We start from the raw sequence: 20800 nt of genomic DNA, 5'->3' as shown, positions 1-20800 counted from the left end.
AAAATGCATATCATATATAAAGTAGACATAATGTATATAATCTGCAGTTTTACTTTCCAGGGAGAAAGGGAAGATAATGATTACACATTAAAGATTCATTCTAATTTAGTCATTGGATAGAAGGTGATGACAGATGGCACAAAATATAAATAAAGAATATAACATCGTATAATGACAGGTGATACAAATATTATAAAGAACATCAAAGTTGATCGGAAACGACAAGACAGCTGATCAGTAATGTTTACGAAGTCTCCTACACCTAATGAGCTCGATGTTGAAAGTCGAGGTTTATTATTTGCCGTGATTGACGTGAAAGATTTGAAAAACAATTTAAGATGCTACAAAAAGTAAAATCGCTATTCTTTGTAATTCTCACCTGGATGACTCAGTATTTTGGATGTTCAACTTCTAAATGTACGTCTGCGGGATCTTGATTCTCTGTGCCAGGTTCGTTGGTTTTGATAGAAGCTCGAAATCCCCCTTTATCCGCCACATATTCCACACTCCTGTACAATCCGTGCTCGTCCGTAAACCCGTACGTGCCGCGTACATTACCATGACCGTCACTACTCTCTTTTTTGTGCTGTACGTTGCCATGTTCATCTTTTAAAGCGTACCCGTATTCATACGGTTGGGGATAAGACAACTATAAAAAGGACAACAGACTTTATTAAAAAGGAATAATTCATTAAAAACATTTAAATACTGTACGTTATAATATAAAGTTTATTTATTGTCTTATATTTATAACCTTCAACTAAAATAAGTTTACGTTATACAGAGCAAGTTTTATGTAACTTACGTTGTAAGTTACATAAAACTTTTACTCACACTGTTTATAACCTAAATTTTCTATTTCTTTATTCATTTTAAAATAGGGATAAACTGCACCTGCTACATCAGTAGAAACGTATTGTACTCAATAGAAGGAACAACTTCAAATTTGATCTACTGTTTTGTGAACTGAATACCATAACACAAAATAATATTATTTAAAGAAGAGAACTACTAAGTTTGAAACATATTTTGTGATAAAAAGACAGAAGTGTCATTTTTATCAACACATTGATAAACAATTAACAATAAATGGTCAATGTAATTAGCAACTACAGTGTTTTTTGCAATAGATACACAAGCAAATTTTAAAATTCTAATAACTCTTTTAAGCTTTCAGTTAATTGGTTTTTCCCCCTTGAGTAAACATTAAGGAAAAAATCCAAATATGTCATATTAAAAACTTTCACACTCAGAAAGTTTTTAAATTTCAAACTCTGTTTAAATATGTGCTCAGGACCACTAATTTTACATTGTAAGATAAATCTAATTTGCCTGCAATTTTTTTAGTAAAATTCATTAAAAATTTGTCTTCGGAAATTTCTTAATTTGAAAAAATTAAAAAAAAAATTGCATTAGTTATATGACGGAAGTTTCGCGAAACAGAACCACACGGAAGTTTTACAAATTGTAAGCAGATACTTCTGACTTTGTGATTTCTTTATTGCATTTCCTACGGCAAAACAAACAGAGCTATAAGAAAATTAAAATTCTCTTACTGTGTTACATGTAAAGTACTTTCTTTAATTATATGGATCTAATTGCGTGTTATCTTGATGATAACATATTTTGGATTTTCACATATTAAACAATGCGCTTTTACTTTCTGTTCATAGTAAATGAAGAATGGTAATCGCGAAAAATTTCGGGTATCATATTTCAACGAAAATAACCATTTTGACAGTTTTTGAATCCATTTGAATGATGATTCCGCTTGACATCTGTACGTACGAACAGAATAAAGAATTCTTTTCCTCCAAACGGATTGTAAAATGGAGTTAAAATGTATTTAGAAGAGATTTTTTTCATGACGTCTCTACGTACGTACAGTATGTATTACGTATGTATGTATCTCGCATACATACGTAATACATACTGTACGTTCGCATAACCCCAGAACGAGTAGCCTCAGATGGTTGAAATTTCGTGCATGGGACATGTTAGCCTCCTTTCTTCTGTTGCAGTCGGCTACACCAATATATATATATATATATTTATACATATACATATTTATTTTGTTACCCGGCTCGGAGAGCTCGCTCTTTTTATTTGTATATATTGGTAACTAGTGAATTTTTCGTTTTAAAAATGATTGAATTATATTGATCTTAATTTCCGGTTAAGGATTTTATGCGTTTAGTTAATCTGCATGTAGTTAGTTGTGAAATTAGCAACAATTTTAAAGTTGTTTAAGTGGTACTAAACCTGTCCGCTAGCCAAATTGCTTGTTTTTGCGCAAAAGCTCTAATTTTAATCGTAAAAAATTTTTTTAACTGTTTTTAACCGTATTTGGTATTTTAGGCTTTCTTGTATTATACAGTTTTTGATGAAGATGTTTTGAATTTTTATGTATTTTTGCCTTACCGCGAAGTGAGAGCTGAATTAATTGAATGAAAAATATATCTCTAATCAAATTCGAGAAAACAAGCTTAAAGGAAATGCAGCATAAAATGTGTATAATTTAACAGGCCACACAAGGAAGACATGTAGTGTCCACATTAGATTTTTTATAGATATAATCAGAATCTCCTGGTGTTTTGAGGTATTGTAACAAAAGGAATAAAGAGAGAATGATAGTGTACTTAGTTCATGAAAAAAAAAATGGTTCACAAAGGTTTATGTTAAAGGTTAATAAAGATCGTAAGATTGCTTAAAACTCTACATATATTTCTCTGTCATTCTGGATTAAATACTTCGCTTAGCAGCTCGCTCATAGATGAACTATTAAATTCAAAAGCTAATCACACTGACAGTATGGACACATAAGCACAGGCGCTTATCATACAGAGTCTTTTGTATTTATAGCGTATATGAAAATTAATATAAATATATAGATATAAAGAAATTCATTAATTTTAATTTTGTTTTGGATACTACTCCTAAATACGAGGGTCAACAAATAATATTATTATTCACAGAAGAAACTTACATAATCTTCCTTATAGTCATGTTCCTTATCTGAAGGTGAATCGATGTACTGATTTTGGTAAGCGTCAGCAATTTTGTGTCCTCCACTACTAGGGCCGTAAAGAGTAGCTTTAGCGTACGGTGCTGAAGGTACTTCCGCGGTTATTTTGTTGTTACCGTATCCATGTTGATAAGTAGGAGCATATTGTGCTACGTCATAAACTTTCGGGACTACTTTGTCTTCGTGCAGCAATGGGGCGATTTGTTTGGAGGGCCTTTTTGTCAACTCTGCAAAAGCGGAAAAGAACAAATCAAAAATCTATTAGAAAACAAATTAATTGACATGCATCTCTTTAACAAAATAAGATATTTGGAATTATATAAATAAGATAACGAAATTAGATACTTGGAATTGCATATAATTTTATGTAATTAATGTAATGTAATAAAGAAATAATTAATTATCATAAAATTGAAATTTTTATGTTTATTATTATATAGATATTATAATAATAAAAAATAAAATTTCCCATTACATAATTAATAAAATATACCTATACATCTTTATTAATTATATATCTTGATTTCAAACTTTACGATAATATTTTTTATTACAAAGAATATAAGCCTAGGGCTATTTCAGGAACAAACTGCAGCCACTAGTCTGATTTTCGCTAATATATAAATCCACCTTTTACTTTATAATGTTGCGTGGCTCCAACTTGTCAGGAACAGTAGTAGTGACTGCTATGAACTGTAAATTACACAAACTCGTAAGAAGGGTTTAAATTCCTTTTTATTCCACTTTAGAAATCACAGATGCGTTCACTTGACGCTCACAAACTACGCCGACCCGGCGGTGTAACAAAATAGAAAAATACAACTAAAAATAAATGACAGGATGAATAAATAACGAGGTCACTACCTACGAGGCTCTATAATCGTAACTAACTTAACCGCGTTCTAAGATACAGCTGAGATTCAGCAAACTTCTGAATATTACGTTGAAAGATTTAACTATCTACTGAGGCAAGCACACAGGCCGAAACGCATGGTTCTTCAATTCCTAACTAGCCACCTCCACGCTCGTGAAGCAAGAAAGCACACTTTCGAACTCGTTTCCCTTCTATTTAACTCAGAATACTTCCGCTGACAATTTTGACTACTTTGCGCGTTCTACTACGATTTACATACTCTGGCATTGGCAATTCTAGGGGAAAGTAAAGGCTTGACAGGAAAGATAGCTTAAAATAAATGTTAGTTAAAATAAATATAAACCCTACAACTTCAAGAGATAACACTCAACTGCATATATATAATAAAAATTTAGAGGTAGCATAATACTATTTAATGCTTTTATACATAAAACTTTGCAGAATTACACCATGTCATAAATTATAAAAATACATACTCATAATGTGAAGATAAACATTAACACAGACAGAGAAATGCATTTCTAAAATCGATTCATAAGAACTGGTGAAGTTTTGAATATAAAGATATAATATCGCTAATATTGGCTAATGAAGTATTTTGGCTTGAACATTCTTAGATAAATAATTTTACTTTCATTTTCACTGTTAGGGAATAATCTTATTTTCTTTTTCACTGTTAGGAATACATGTTACGTTACAATTACGTACACTGTTATATGTAACAGTTATGAAAATAATCTATGTTACATATTAATTATACGATAGCTGTTAATCATTTCGCAGCGGAAGCGCACTAAACGTTTCTACATCTGGTTATAAGGCACTCCTGTTTTCCACACTTATCATTCTTTCGTCTTTGAATACTGTCATATATGAAGAAACGTTTCTCTATGTCTTGTGCAGGTTAGCACTTCCCTTTTTGTTGCTATCCTGCATCTTAAAATTACTGTTTTTGCCATTCATCTTTGCAGTTCACCTAAAAGACAAAACTCAAAAAATGTGAGTAATAACAAATGATCTAACAGAAAGCAATCACTTCAGTTTATGTTTAAAGTGTGATGATAGCTCTCTTGGCAGGAGATTTCTGTACCCTTTTTATTTTCTTAATTACTGTATATGTTTGTCTGTCTGTCGGTCCGTACCTGCGACTCTCAACCTGTTTTGTTCCATACACTCCTTTTACCATCGTTAGAAGATAATTCCCTCTCTTCTTCCCCAAACTCGAAAAATACATACATATTTAGATTTAGATTACTTTTTCACGTGTTTTAATTAAACAAAAAAAGTATAGAAAATACTGATAAATGCTAAAAATAAAAAAAAAAAAAAAATTTAAATTTTTTTTGTTCTTGTTTTTGCTTTTGTAATTCACAAACTAAAACTAAATACTTAACAACAAATATAAAGCTGACCCTATTCTTCCTTAAAACTATAAATTTACCCTCCAGTGGGAATTTCCACAGGGTTGAGAACCCCTTACTTAAACGAATTTCCTTATCAAAAACTGATTCGCTGGGATATAATATAAATTTTTGTTGACACGGAAACAAGCAGAAACTTTCTTTCCTGTCACAATTGTCATTTTTTATCAACCTGGGGGCTATGAAATCCCTCCTCCCTGGATGGGAATCTCTGATCTATAGTGACACATGCATCCCTTCCTCCAAATATATATATATATATTTGGAGGAAGGGATGCTCTCTTGGATATATATATATATATATATATGACACTTTAGGTACGTAGTTGGAGAGACAGATGCAAAAACCAATAACTTCCAGACGTGACCGTTTCTAAACACAACTTTATTCCATGATAATTTGCATCAGCTCACTCTTAATAGACAAGGCATTTATCCAATCATAGTTGAATACAATAATTTTATGTACACTGGTTTTAAAAAGTACGTAAGCATTCTAGACAGAACAGCATAAGCCGCGAAGAGTTCTTTGCAGGGTAGAAGTTACGAAAAGGAATGACATAGTTGTTTTGCAAAGCAATACTTATACCAAGTAGATGCATAAGTATATCTAATCTGCTATTGGTAAATTTTATATTCAATTTGGGAGAACAGATGAATTTAGGGAGAGAACACTAAATTTAGAAAAGTTAATTTTGAGGTCGCCAGTAGTTTGTTAGCGCAGCCATCGTATTTTGTTATACTAAAGACAGACGAAATCTCATATTCAGACTATTCTCCTCTTCAAAATGGTCAAGAGAGCATGGTGGAAGAAAAAGCATTAATGTATTACCAAAGTAGAGAAAGTTTATCATATGAAGAAAGACATCAGGAAACATCAAGGACTTAGCTTGCAGGTTTTCCTATGCCCCGTCATTGTTCATGACCTTTCTCATATATAGATTATGAAATACTAAAACATATAATTTACAATACACCTTAAAATATTACATATATGTTTATATATATAATGGAACAGTACTTATACTATCTGCTAGGAATAGAAAAGAAAATAAGGAACTTAAAAAAAAAAACTGTGAACTTAAATGCTTGTGCAGTTTTTTTTTTTTTGTTATGTTTAGAACAAGTAAACTATCTTTTTTAATGAAAAGTAAATTTATGAAAATGGAAAAAAAATTTGAGAAAAACGAATGAATCAATTATTGCTATTAAACTGAAATTAGTTGATTTTACAAGGGGAATAAAACAGTTTCCGATCAGTTAATAATAATTGATTGAAGCGATTCAGCCATAGAGCTCTTGATAGTGACATATACAGTCTACGTTCTATCATCCAGCTCTGCCAGTATATATTTCAACTTTAGCCATTCTGACGTCTTTACTACACTTATCTTTAATACAGAGAGAGAGAGAGGTATAATTGAAAAAAAATTAAATAAATAAATATTATTCATATCGAGCAAAACGCTGTGAGACTAGTCAAAACTAAGAGTCTTGTTCCTTTGAGAAATGCCCATATAATTCTAGCTTTGACAAGTAGAAGTTGGAAATGTATAATACTTTACGCGTACCTTTGTATTTAACCGGGCAGTTCTAAGTTTTGCCAAGGGAATTCCTACACAGCAAATCGGTAAATGATCACACAGAAGCTGAAGTGATGGAGATGCTAATAAAATAATCGAAATCTAAATAAATTGTTTTTTAATACTTGTTCTATTTTAAGTTTTCAGGTTTTCATATGAAACATAATTTAATCAAAGCAATGATTAACAGTGTTGTAGGACCTTTTCCTCTTTGCAATCCTAAAATGAACCTTACTAATGAAACCTGGCGACTTCTCGCACAGGCGTGAATAATACTAGCACAGAAGAAGGGAAAAGTACACCCTTTATTATTAATCCAACTCTTAACACAAATGCACGTACTTCGTACTTACAATAACACCGACGATTTGCGGTAGAATATAAGAATATTTTCATAATAAATTAAAAAATAAAGAGGAGTGCTGGACTAACAATTTAAATTAAGGCTAACTAGGCTGATTCAACAACCTACCAGGTCATATACTTATTAAATGACCAAAAGGGCTTATCAGAAACTCAGCGTAACAGCAGATTCGTCTGCATAAATACTCTTTCCACCTGACTTTAAATTTGCATCCTGGTGAGGAAATACTAGGGGAGAATGAATGGTTCATTACTTAAAATAATTTGTTACGTAAAATAAGGGAAACCCTACAGTATAATTAAATTAATTTCAAATTATGCTTTTATGGTAACTACCAGAGTAAACGTATGTCACAGTGATTCTTGTTTAGACTGATGTAATCTTTCTTTACATATATATTCAAGCCACTATTTTCTATATGGAAAGTTTCGACACGTACTTATAGTTTAAAAATAAAAATAAATATTAGAAATACTTGAAGTTGAACGTTCATTTCTAATTTCTGGGTCTGTTAACAGTTCGCTTAAAGCATACTTATCTACTTTGATAGTATACTTTAAGCGAACTGTTAACAGCTTCTTTTTTTTTTTTTTTTTTTTTTGTGCATCATATGCCTCGTTTAATCAGTACCTGAAAAGACACTAAGAGAGTACTTATGTCACAAATGTCTTATTTCAACAGACGAAATCTCATATACTAAGTCTCTTTTAGTTTTTTTAGCCTAAACAAGAAAGAGAAAGATTTATATTTGTGGGATGATCTCGCAAATATAAATCTTTCCCTTCTTTAGCACTAGTATTCAGGCTTCTAAAACGAAAACATACCGCTTTTCTTGAAAATTTAAAAAAGAATTCTATATTTAGATTTTCCTTTTCGACCATTTCAACACAGTTAATGAAAATTAATCGCCTGTCTAGACTACGTAAATTTATCTCAGATAGCGATAAATATAACTTATAAACATCCTTCTGTATTTCGTAAAATCTATTTACATGTTAGAGAAGATGAAAAGAAACAAATAACATTCTGCGCGATTTCATTAACTCGAAAACGTATTTCCTCGTAAATTTCACTAGCTAGTTCAATCGTCGTTAACTATCTTAACATACTTTAGAAAATTATATAAGGTTAGAATACTAACAGGAAAATTTTAATTAATTAAATGCTTTTTAAAACGTATTAATCTTCAAGAAATTCTAATGGCGAGCACTAGTCCATTCATCATTGGTCAAAAAGAGGAATTCTAAGGTCAGATCTACGGTGATAAAACTCATGTTTTATTTTCATGCAGTTAAGTAAGTACGCATTAAGATGCTAAACAAGCCTACCACTTACAAGTGTTGTTCATGTGTAATGTGCTCATATCAACGTAAATGAATGTAGCAAAATTCGACAATGTTAGCCTTTAAAAAAATAAAATTAAAAACGTTTACGATCAGATTAGTCCATTTTAATAACGCACATAATATTTAAAGCATGTTTATTTAGTTTTCCCTATATCGTAGCTTGGATACTAAATTAATATAAATCCCAAATATGCGCACTTACGTAGCATTTTCCTACGTTTAGCCTAAGAAAACATCGTGTAAATATTGTTAGGAATTAAGGCATTCTTTCCATGCGTGTCTCATGTTTTTTGATTTAGAAAAATAAGTATTGTATATTATATTGTGGAGCTTTTAATTTTCGGTTAATTAGCATTTGAATTACAAGATTAGTAGAACGAGAGATACAAACAAAAACTCTTTCCACCAGGCCTTGGTAAAAATATTTGCAGAAAAATTGACAACGTCTCATTAACTAACTAGGTGACAGTCTGGAAGGTTCCATAAAATAAGTTTTTGAAGTTTTGAAGATCTAGGGGGGATTGTTTTCGAAGCTTCTAGATGTGTTTCCCTCCATCTTGCCTTAAATATAGGAGGTCGAGAGCTAATAATTTACTTTAAAGTCTATGATTATTTTGCTCTGCAACATATTGCTCAAAAAAATGTTTCTAGACTTTTGAGAGCGATTTTGCTTGCGATATTCTTCCTGTGTTAAAAAATTCTTTGTCTTATTTACACTAATTATCATAAATTAAGGAAAAATCACAAAAATTACGATTATTCGTTACATGCAAAATTTAATGAAACTGATACATAATATACAACGCATAGTATGGTATAAAATGATATGAAAAGAAATTACCAGATAATTATGGTGTTATAGAAATTAGCTTAAGAAATCGGATGTATGTGTTTTAGTCACTAAAAACGTAATATGTGAAAGACCAATACTGACTAAGAATAAGAAATATAAAGTAATTAACAAGCTTTAAGAATATCTTCAACGGAGTGTAAGCCAAAATTAACGTATATAAATCATTGCACTCAAAATAACAGCGAAAGCAAAACAGTCACGCAAATAATCATTGTACAGAAAAGCATAACGACTGAATTTCGAAGTTTATAAATTTCAGGACATAAACATATCAAGAATAAAACTTAGAAATCTCAAAACGGGATTGGAGGGAAGGGAGAAATAGGTAAAGAAAAGGCAGTTGTAAAATACAGCATAGCAAATATGTTGTATGCATGCGTTCTCAGCTTTTAAAAATTACAGACATTTGTTTGACACTGTAGTTTGTAATGATGCGTGAACGCGATATTGTAGTATATAACGATTCGCTAACGCGGTATTGCAGTATGTAATGATTCGTTAACGCGATATGATATTGAAGAATATTATTAAATATATCTTTCAAAAGTTTTAAATTAACCAGTAATATGTAACAGTTACATTGTTCACAAATTCATTTTTTCATTCTGCTTATTCTACATTCTGAGGAAAACACTTTGAGTTTGAACGAAATTTTATAATTTATAAAAATTTAAATTTCAGCAAAATCCTAAATTCGAAAGAAAAATAATATCAAAATTGATTTTAATATTTCTTCAGCGAAGAGACTAATCTATTAAAAAGAAAGTTGGTGCACATTTTCGAGATTCTTAGATACATGCCATCTTTCCTCGAGTATCCCCACCTTTGTTTACTAATTTTAACATCCGCGAATTCAGAGGGGAAAATTATGTGAGTAATTTCATTTACAAAGGACGCAGATACAATAGGAACATAACAAATGAAAATTAGTCATAAATAAACAATAGGTAACTATCACAATATTATTTTTAAAAAAATCTACATTAAAAAAGAATACATAGTAGTATCAACATTACAATACATAATAGGATATCTACATTTCTATTTTCCTGTAATTTGAATTTCGACCGTCCTTATTGTTGTCTGTGCCTACTCTTTAGACATCAAATCATCCAAAAATAATTAGAGAAGGTGAATGTGCAGCTAATCGAGCGAAATCATAAAGTGCAGTTGATGTTTGTTTCTCTGTGACTAGTCGTTCTTGCATCAGCATAGCGTAAAGTTCAATTAGAAGGAAAAAGGTTCGTGACCTTTGAAAAATAGTTTGCGAGGTTTTTTCTTTGTCAGTGAGACGAAAGCAATCACTACGTATGCGAATCGATTTTAAAATTTAGGGAAGTCTGTTCTGTAAAGATATTGAGGAAGCGAAAATTTACCGAAATATTTTTAAAATTTTCAGAACCTGGAGCGAAAAACCTAGGGGAAACACATGCGAGGAAATACGTTAATTGCTTTTGCCCAGCTATATTTCATAGTTGCTGTTTCGCTTTTCAGAATTAAATTTAAAAAGTGGGAAGTTTTGTTGCAGTTTGTTTTTCTGCCATGATAGGCTTTAGTTGATGTTTTAAGATTTCGAGATTTTTCTGACTGCTCTTCTTTCTATCTCGATAAGAAAGTATTTTCTCTTGAATTGCTTCCGTCTTGTATAATGCTTCTACATCAGCGATTCTCAACCTTTTGACTAACGCGTACCATCTAAACAAAAACTGAAAACCTTTAGTACCATCACTACAAAGTACTACTACCCCCACCACTCTTGAACAAAGCTCAGATCTCATAAATTTACAAGTGTTAGGGGAAAAAACTCAGTAAGGATGTTGGGGTTTGAATTTAATAGTTAAAAATACTTTGCTTCTTTGCGTACAACATTTTTCTCTTGCGTGCCACCGGTTGAGAGCCCCCTGAACACTTGTTTTACAAGTAAATATCTTATTATAAGAGATTATCCACCCCTTTCAAATATCTGAGACTATTTCCGACATTTTCAATTTGGATTGGGTAAGTATTTCCATTTTGTACCATATTTTATAAATTTGCTGTATTCAAATATCAGAAAAAATTATCTTTGAATGAATTCTTGAAAATAATAAAATTTCTTACCTGGGCTTCCAGCAGATGTGTGTATACTGTCATCCGAATGTGACTCTGTTCGACTGAGAAATTTTTCAAGACTTTTTTTCAGTGGGACGTATGATGCGTGGCCAGTATATCCGCCATCTTCTCCATAAAGAGGAGCGGCAATAACCAGAGAAACAGACAGAATCAGCAACAAGAGAAACTACAGAAAGAAGAGTAATAAATAAATAAACAAATATGTATTCTATAGTATTTTAAAAAGGTTGATCCTAAGAAACGCCATAAGCAGTTATAAAGTTTTGAACTGTACCATCTTGGTTTTGAAACGTCTCTTACTGCATGGTTTCAGACTTTATATGCAGTTTAAAAAAGGCTAATCGCTATATCAGAACAATAAAAATTCACATTTTGCTTTAAGTTCTTGATAATTGCCAACGGAGAACTGTTTTGCTTTTCTTTTTACGAAGAGTTCTTAACATTTTTTAAATTAAAAAAATATATAGTTTCCATAATGCTGTCTTCCCTAAAATTTAAATTAAAGATTTCGCAGAGTATATGATGTCCTAAATTCCAGATTATCCAGTGAGATGAAACAAATCTAAACCTTATCCTCGACTCATATTAGCCTTTCTTTGGCAAAGCGTATTTAAGGTGTGATGACGTAGCAGTTTATCTTGATTCGATGTAATCAAAGATGTCTAGTGCAAGAATATCAATAATTAGACTACCTCGTTTTTATATTAATGATTCTGTGTAATTTTAAACGGATAAAAGTCTTTCATTAAAAGTATGAATTGAAAAAAACGTCGCCGTAAGGTACATAAACTTGAAAGTGTTTTCCTTAAATATTTACAGCACAGATTTTACAAATATATTATATGGATATTCTTTACTCTCTTGTATAATAGTATAAATATACTGTGAGTTACAGTTACAGTATTTATAAACAGCATACGACATTTAAATTTTCAAACACATATGTAAAAACGTTCGTTTAAATTAGGCAAATGAATGCTTCCTTTTGACACCAAATGAAAAATATAAGTGCAATTGCTCTGAAGGTATACAAATAGTGTCTTAGTTGCACTAATTCAAAGTAATGGTTTAAAACGACAATATGAGTAAACTAAACATATCAGCAATCCATATCATCTGTAATGAAACCGCGGGTAAGTGCCACTTTATCGAAAATGTATCATTTCCTGATTCATTATTTGCATCTTAATTATTAACAAATATAACATAATATAACAAATATAACATAATATATCGTATTTAACATATTCTTAGCTACAAATTCCCAAAACTGAAGTTTTAGATGTATCCGATAGTGTTAAAATTGAATAAACAGATTTAATGTGAATGCAAGATTCTCTGGAAAAATCTAATTATTTCAGCAGACTGAAATTTATTCAAATATAACAATCAAAATTTCAGACTTCAAACTGTCTTTTTACTTCCTTGTATGAAGTACAGAAAATATTGTAATCGCAAACAAATTCGAGTATCGTATTTTAGCGAAAATATCCATTCTGACCGCTCTTGATTCTATTTGAAGGATGTATTTGGGTTACATTTTTAAGCACGGACAGAACAAAGGACTCTTTTCTCAAAACGGATTGTAAAATGGATTTAAAATGGATTCAGGAGATGTTTTTTGTTTCGTGACGTCTGTACATACGTGCGTTAGTACGTTCGTATGCATGTATCTCTGATAACTCAAAAACGAGTAGCCTCAGAAAGTTGAAATTTTGTATATGGGACTGCTATAACATGTCAATGTGCACCTCTCTTTTTGGTTGTAATCGGCCGCACCAAAAGTATATAAATATATGCATATATGTTCCCGGTTCGGTGAGCTAAGTTTGTTTATTCTAATATGTTGGTTAATTGCGGATTTTTCTTTAAAAGTGATTGACTTATATTGTTTTTATGTTCCGGTTAAGGGTTTTATGCCTTTAGTTAATCTGCATCCAATAGTTGTAGAAATTTCAACAATTTAAAAGTTGTTTAAGTTCCACTAAGCCTAATGACGCCACCATTTGTTTACATTTGAAACTTAATAGCATAATCAACTAAGTCAGTTTCTGCACCAATTTCAGAGCTGTTTTGGCGAGGGAAGCCAAACTTTTTGTGCACCGAAAAATCAGTCTTTCGGTTAATTTTAATTAATTTAAGTTCTAATTTTATATTTAAAATTGTTTTTTAACTCTGGTCTTTTAGGTTTTTCTGTATTTTACAATTTTTAATGAAGATGTTTTGAGTTTTTATGCATTTTTTCCTTCCCGGGAAGTGAGAATTGAATTGTTTGAATGAGAAATATATCTCTAATAGAATTCGGGGAAATAAGTTTAAGTGAAATGCAGAAAAAATGTGCATAAACTTAATAGGCCGTACTAGGAAGTCTTGTGGTGTCCACATTAGGTTTTTTATGGTCTCTGAATCAGAAAAATGTACCTCTACGTGCTTTATTGAGATTTAGCTTTATTTATAACTTTCATTAAATGTGTTGTCAGTGGTCATAATATCTATGGTAATAAAAAAGGAATTGCCGGATAATGAAACTAAAGCATCTCATTTAAAATGTAATTATATTTAATATTGAGCAGGTTTCTTTTTGGGTCAGTTTTGCAGCACTTCATGTTGGAGTTAACTGACAAATGTGTTGTTGATTATTAAAGATGTTTTTAGCCGTTCCTGTTGAAAACAAATAATTATTTCGCATCAGAATGGTGGAGAAGGACAATTTTTTCTAACTCCAGGCAGCCTCAATAGTATTGAGATCAGTGGACTCTGCAGGATACGAAAAATATTTGTTCTCACTTTTGTGTTCCTCAAACCACTTTGTTCTAAGTTTTACTGTGTGAACTGTATGTGTAGTGTCACCCTTATGCAATGCATTGCATTACGATGAGCACATGGGCAGCCAGCCTTGGTTCAATAGTACAGTCCCTGACAGTCGTGTGATCTTAAAGAACAATTAGTGCTCCTAGACACTTCCACGACACTGCGGCTTAAGCTAGTTCTGATCCATATTGCCCACGCATTTCCATTTACTCCAGCATTACAAGTACATCTCCATGTTTCACTATGGACACGAGAAACCTGCATTAGACTCCTCTGAGGAATCTCTCAGCACATAAAATTCTCCAAATGTGGAAAAGACAGTATTCGAAAATGACAGTTAATTTTATTTAGAAATAATTGCAGAAGTAAAAGAGGAAGAATTGTGCTAAATTTTTATTTCTTCGTTTAATACACTTCCTAAATATCAGCGCTATGGCTAAGACATAATGATACAGGGATGAAAACTGCCTTGAATTCCAAATTAGTTCTGAAGCAAGGGAAGAAAATAACTGAACCGAAACCAAAGACTCGAGAGAGTTGGCTATGTCCAAATGACTTTTCATTTCTTCCTTAGAATGACATATTAGACATTGACATAGGATTATGGTTTTCACTTTCAATAAATCGCTGCGAAGCGTAAAAATTAAACAAGGAAGGAACTTTTGTAGGCCTGAAATACTTTTTTTTCTTCTGTTAAAAGGGCAATTATCAAGGCTTGATTTAATGCCAAAATCGCTACGAGTTAAAATAGTACTTAAGATTACATTGATAAGATACATTGTAGGAATCTGATACTTTATCAAACGTCTGATGCAGGTAAAATGATTCTTGCAAAGAATTTATCGTCATTTACCTTTCTTTAAATGCATTTAGAAGTGGCAAATGGGTCAGAACGATAAACCTTGATGAACCTTTTAATAGCATTTCCTTCAATAGAACGTCATAAAGTTGCCGTTCCTGTTTGCTGAGCATGTAAAACTTTAGGATAACTGACAACTTTGTATATGTATATATATATATTTAGAAAAAAACCAATCAGCTCTATATCGGTTATAACATCAAGATTTTTAATTTTTTTTTAAGTTGACTTTTTTAACAAATTCTTACATTTTTAGAAATAATGCATTTTTTCCCTTCTTCATAAAGTTTCTAAAACCTTCACTCCCTTTCTAAATTTCGTAAATACTTCTTGCATCCTACATAATGATTTAATTATTAAATTGGAGTGAAATTTTAATAATTTACAAAATTTAAGAAACGCTCAATCATTATTTTATAAAACTCTGATTTTAAGAATAAGCGATCTGAGTCTAGTCAAACTATGAAATCTAAATCCGAATATGAACACTAGTGCAAAACATTCCATACAGGCCTTACTTTTCTCGTTTTTGTTTTCAATTTCGATAGAGCATCGTCCACATTAATTAACCTTGTTGCCATTCAAAGGAAAATACGATCTGTTATTTAAATTGCCATTACAAAAATGCATTGCTGAATACATCGTAAAACTTATCATTTACTAAAACTGTATTTCATAACAATGTTTTAGAAAAAGTATTATTTTATACCATGAAGGTCATAAATAAGATTTCTGACGATCTAAAATCGAACAAATACAAAAATTTCTAATTTTATTTTTTTGTGTTTAGTATTTTCTGCGTTAAAATTAAGTCTAATGATTACAATGAATTTAATGTAGTAATAGTAGATTACAAGCTTCTTTGCACACTTTTGTTTTTTGTTTAAAAAATGTTTGTTTGTTTATTTTTGCTCTTTTTTTTCAGTTTTTTGTTTTTAAAATTGTTTGTTTTGTTTTTTGTTTCATTCATATAATTTGATATTATTTTGGTGTGTTTCGTTTCGTACAGTGTCGATGCATTTTAAAGGAAATGTAATTTTAAATATTAAAATGTTTTTCAGATGAATTTTAGAGTCACGCAAGAGCAAAAATTACAAACTTCTTTTTAACTCTTTATAGAAAAAAAAGCACAGTGTCTTGCTTCTTCTTTTCAGTTTATGTTAGATGTATACAAAGATAAATTGCTAATGCTGTGTCATGAGAAAACTTTCTTAAAAGAAGTAAAAGTGATACATGAAAGAAACGTTTTCCTTTCCGCCTTGAAATGTTGAATGTAACATAGTTCGTCTTTATTTCCAAATCGGATCCTTGGCTGCAATCAGGTTGTAAGTTTTGAATAAATGCATTTGTCTAGATATATTTAATATTTTAATGGAACAGTTGCAACTGCCACAAAAAATGATTGGTGTTTTATACACACTGCTTGCCATTAAAATTGCAACACCATGAAGGAAAGCAAATACCAAAAAAATACATTTATTGAACATAAACAGTATAGCATGAAGACAGAAAGATTAAATTTGTAAGCAGTTTGGAGGTTTACTGCGGTGCGAAAATAGTAAAAACAGCTGCTACCCCTGGTTGAACGGCTAAAACGTCCCTTACCACATTAGGTATGGAGTCAAACGGCTTGGATGACAGAAATGGACAACTCCTTCCATGCTGCTTCAAGTCTTTGCTACACTTCATCAACCGTATTAGCTAGAGAGAAATTGCGGGCTAGTCTCTTAGCAACCAATGACCAGATATGTTCAATGGGCCTTAGATCTGGAGACCGTGCAGGCCAGGGTAGCAATCGAATACTCTGTGTATCGAAGAAGGTCAGAACACGCTGCGCAACATGTGATCTTGCATTATCTTGTTGTACCATGACGTTTGGTGGTGTTTAGGGTACAACCACAGGACGTAATATGTCAGAAATGTGCCCATCTGCGTTCAAATTACCATCGGTCCGAACTACAGATGTGTGTGTCGTGTACCCAATGGCTGCTCAAACAAGCACATCAGGTGCAGGGCTCCTATGCCGATATCGAATGCAAGCAGGCGACGTGCGGTCTCCTCGGACACTCCAGACACATATACGGCCATCAGAATATTGCACGTAGAACCCGGACTCGTTTGAAAAGGCGACATTGTGTCAGTCCTGTACCCAACGTTTTAATTTGGAGAACCAGAGTAGCCGTCTATCTCTATGCTCTAATGTCAAGAGAAGCCGAAGTAATGGTCACCCTGCTGATAGTCCACCCTGCTGCAAACGTCGACGCACCTTAAGAGCTGATACTGGGCGTACTGCAAACATGCCCATTTCCTGACTAATGGTCCGTGATGTGGTCGTACGGTTTTGCAGGGCTGACCTCATAATATATCTGTCTTCTCTGGTATTAGTCATGGGAGGGAGTTGAGATCTTGCATGTCGTTCAATATGACCCTCAACAATCCAGTGATTTCATATTCGAATGACAGTGGTTGGATGTGGACCAGTGCGACGGGCGATATCACTGAATAATAGCCTAAACTTTCGATAAGCAACGATCCTCCCTCTATCTAATTTCGAAACTTGCTGATAAGAATTTTCTCTTCTTATTTGAGGCATAAAACATTCTGAGCAAACTCTAACCTTACAAAGCATTTTCCGAATGAGAAGTTCACTACAAAACTTTTCTTTTATGCAGTGCTTCAGATGTCGTTTCTCCCTCCTGCATAGCTTAAATGCGCTGAAATACTAATAATTTGCATATCCCAACTTCTTCTTCCTTTCTTGAGATTTTTGACGTTCGTCAGATCATTTCTTCCTGGTGCTGCAATTGTGCTGCAATTTTAATGGACAGCAGTGTAGTTAGAACCGTGTCTCAGCTTTTATTAATTATTGGACAGAATGTACAATGCATACGTGTATGAATTCAATACTTCAGGCTATATATATCATTATGTAACTCTTCTGATAAGTTTTTATTTTCACTCATGGTAATTTGGAACAATAGATATTAGTTCACAATTTATAGAACTAATAATTTGAGTTATGCGAAAATCTCGGAAAAGTCAGCCTAACATTCCTGAAAAAGTTGCATTAAATTTTCAAACTGAAAAAATTCGATACTATTAATGCATAATATTAACAGGTTTTAAACCCTCTCCTTCTCCTACCACAAACCTCTCTAGAGGACTTTAAGCTCGTCTCATACGTAGAGTGCCATAATGCCGAATGGACACTCTACATTTACAAGCATCCATGATCTCCAGGATCCAGTCCTGGGCCCTTCGGTACCGCAGTATCGCATTGCCAAGTATGCTTCTCTAACAACTATACCGTCTGGGCGGTACTCCTTACGTAAATATATGAAACACAACTTTTTTCGAGGGGGGGATAAAATTATGACTTTTACATGTTTGAGTGTAATTAAATAAAATTAAATATTTTGATTACATATATATACAGAATTAATAGTCAATAATTTAAATCTTGATTTTTACATCTCCAATACATTACTAAACATAAATTAGTACTTACTTAAATCTGAGAAAACATTTTTTATCCATTTATTCGCTAGGTTGAAGTGTTTCACTGCTTTACCACAGAAGTTATTGTCAATTTTTCCTCTCTGTATGAGGCACGCAGCCAGTACATAACATCTACTATTTGTAACTTTCAACCCTTTTTTTAAAATCATTTTCCTGTTTTACGTAGCTATTAATGGAATTTTTCCTTATATTAATGGCAGGTGACAGGTGACGGAGGACGGGGACGCCTGACGTATAACATAGGTAAACAGGCATATGTCCCACGTCCTCCACTATCTCGAAGAAGCAACTCGCTGGAGCCCCGTGAGGCTGCACCAGGAGTTTACATGGCCATACAGGGGCTAGATGTCGGGTAGTTTTTACATAGGACGTTGTTAATAACACAAAGTAACTTAGAAAGAATATAAAGGATAGCATTAAAACACTAAAACACTCATATAAGCTGAAACACATAGATATACAAAATTAAACGTAAAAGCATAAAAACACACTCGTAATTACGTAACATAAAGACATAGAAACACACACGAAAATACATATCATGACACATAGAATACATATGGAAACACGTAGAGCGCATAAATGCAAATATTACACTCAGAGGAAACATATAAGACATAGTAAGGTGTGCGTAAAGCAGTAGTGCTGTGCGGAAATATGCTCAGTTCCCATAATACATAATGTACACTGCTCAAAAAAAAAAATGGGACAGTCCTATATCTCCCGATCTACTGGGCCGATTGAAAAAATTCAAATTGCGTTCTTCATGTCTCGAAAGCGCGACTTAGGATATATATTAGATTTATATATAGCACTATTCTAACATAGGTATTTTGACACAAAATCGGACTTTTTCTGAAATAACATACCAATTTTTTTACATATTTCGATTCTACGACTCAAATTACGCCTAAATATGAAATTTTGTAAAATTTGGAGCGAAATTTACGGAGAAATTCACAAATTTATGTTGGCACTTTTTTGTCAGTTTGCGCCAAGAATACTTCACTTGGCTAACTTCTTAATATATGGCAACCCAGTTTCCTTAGGAAAAAAAGTCACCATCGTTCCTTTTTTCCAAATAATATTCTTTATATTATATTTTTAATTATAACTTATTTTTTTAAGTAATTTTTTTCTTTTTCGAATTTCATATTAATTGTTTAAGTTGCACTTTTTTTTTTTTCGAATAACTGTTTTAAAAATTTCTATTTACCTATTCGAACTGCGTAAATAAAGGTGCAGCGTTTATTTATTTATTTATTTATTTTTTTTCAAATAGTTTTCTTTATATATATATTTTCGTCATAGCTATTATTTTAGGTCATTTTTAAATTTTTATACTTTTATTTTAATTGTTTGTGTTGCATTGTCTCTTCAGATAATTGTTTTAAAATTTTCTATTTATTCCTTCGAACTGAGCATTTTAAATATATTTATTAATATCAATTTTCCAGAATTTGATTTTATTTATTTGAACTACGTTTTTTTCGGAAGAATACTTTGTAACCCAGACTACGATGCGTTTGAAAACTGCATACTATATTAAAAGAGAAAATACAGTAAAGCACAGTTTTACACGCCTTTCAATGTTCCGTTCAGAAAAAATATATATAAATAAGAGACATGTATAACCGATATTTTAACTTGGGATGACTTGCATACACTGCTTTAAACAGTTTTATCATTGTGCCCATTGCTTTACACAATTTTATCCTACATTTGGTTTCTTAAAATGTTATTCATATTTTAGTCAAATATTTTATTTTTGAAATCGCAAGAATCAAATATCATAAGATTGAAAAGTTTTAAATTTAAAAAAATACGAATACTAAATTTTACGAAAATATTTATTTTTCTTCTCTGTTTCTTTAAGCATTCTGAAAGTATATTGAAAAGTATCCAACTTTTCGAAACATTTTGGTATTTCAGACAATCATTTTAAATAAAGTTATCGCCTTCCATTTCATAAACGCCCACAAACGGCCGAGCGGTAAAGTTGCTGAACACTGGTAGTTCACTCCGGGGTTCGA

The 20800-nt window shown here is 32.0% G+C and overlaps 1 protein-coding gene across 1 annotated transcript in view; it reads right to left on the bottom strand.

Moving 5' to 3' along the window:
* The window catches only part of LOC118188618 (uncharacterized), a 46717-nt gene that overhangs the window by 8494 nt on the left and 17423 nt on the right, over window positions 1-20800 (bottom strand). The window contains exons 2-4 of the mRNA XM_085813892.1: window positions 11567-11744; window positions 2987-3252; window positions 380-649 (exon numbers count right to left, since the gene is read on the bottom strand). Coding sequence (XP_085670018.1) covers window positions 389-649; window positions 2987-3252; window positions 11567-11744 — 705 coding nt within the window. The 3' untranslated portion in view covers window positions 380-388. The remainder of the gene's footprint in view (window positions 1-379; window positions 650-2986; window positions 3253-11566; window positions 11745-20800) is intronic.

This window comes from Stegodyphus dumicola, chromosome 3 (genome assembly GCF_044657685.1).
Source record: "Stegodyphus dumicola isolate Sdum_Otavi_A_Nest chromosome 3, ASM4465768v1".
In the NCBI taxonomy this organism is placed as follows: domain Eukaryota; kingdom Metazoa; phylum Arthropoda; class Arachnida; order Araneae; family Eresidae; genus Stegodyphus; species Stegodyphus dumicola.
The sequence above is the reverse complement of the archived record's forward strand: the minus strand, read 5'-3'. Positions and strand labels throughout refer to the sequence as shown.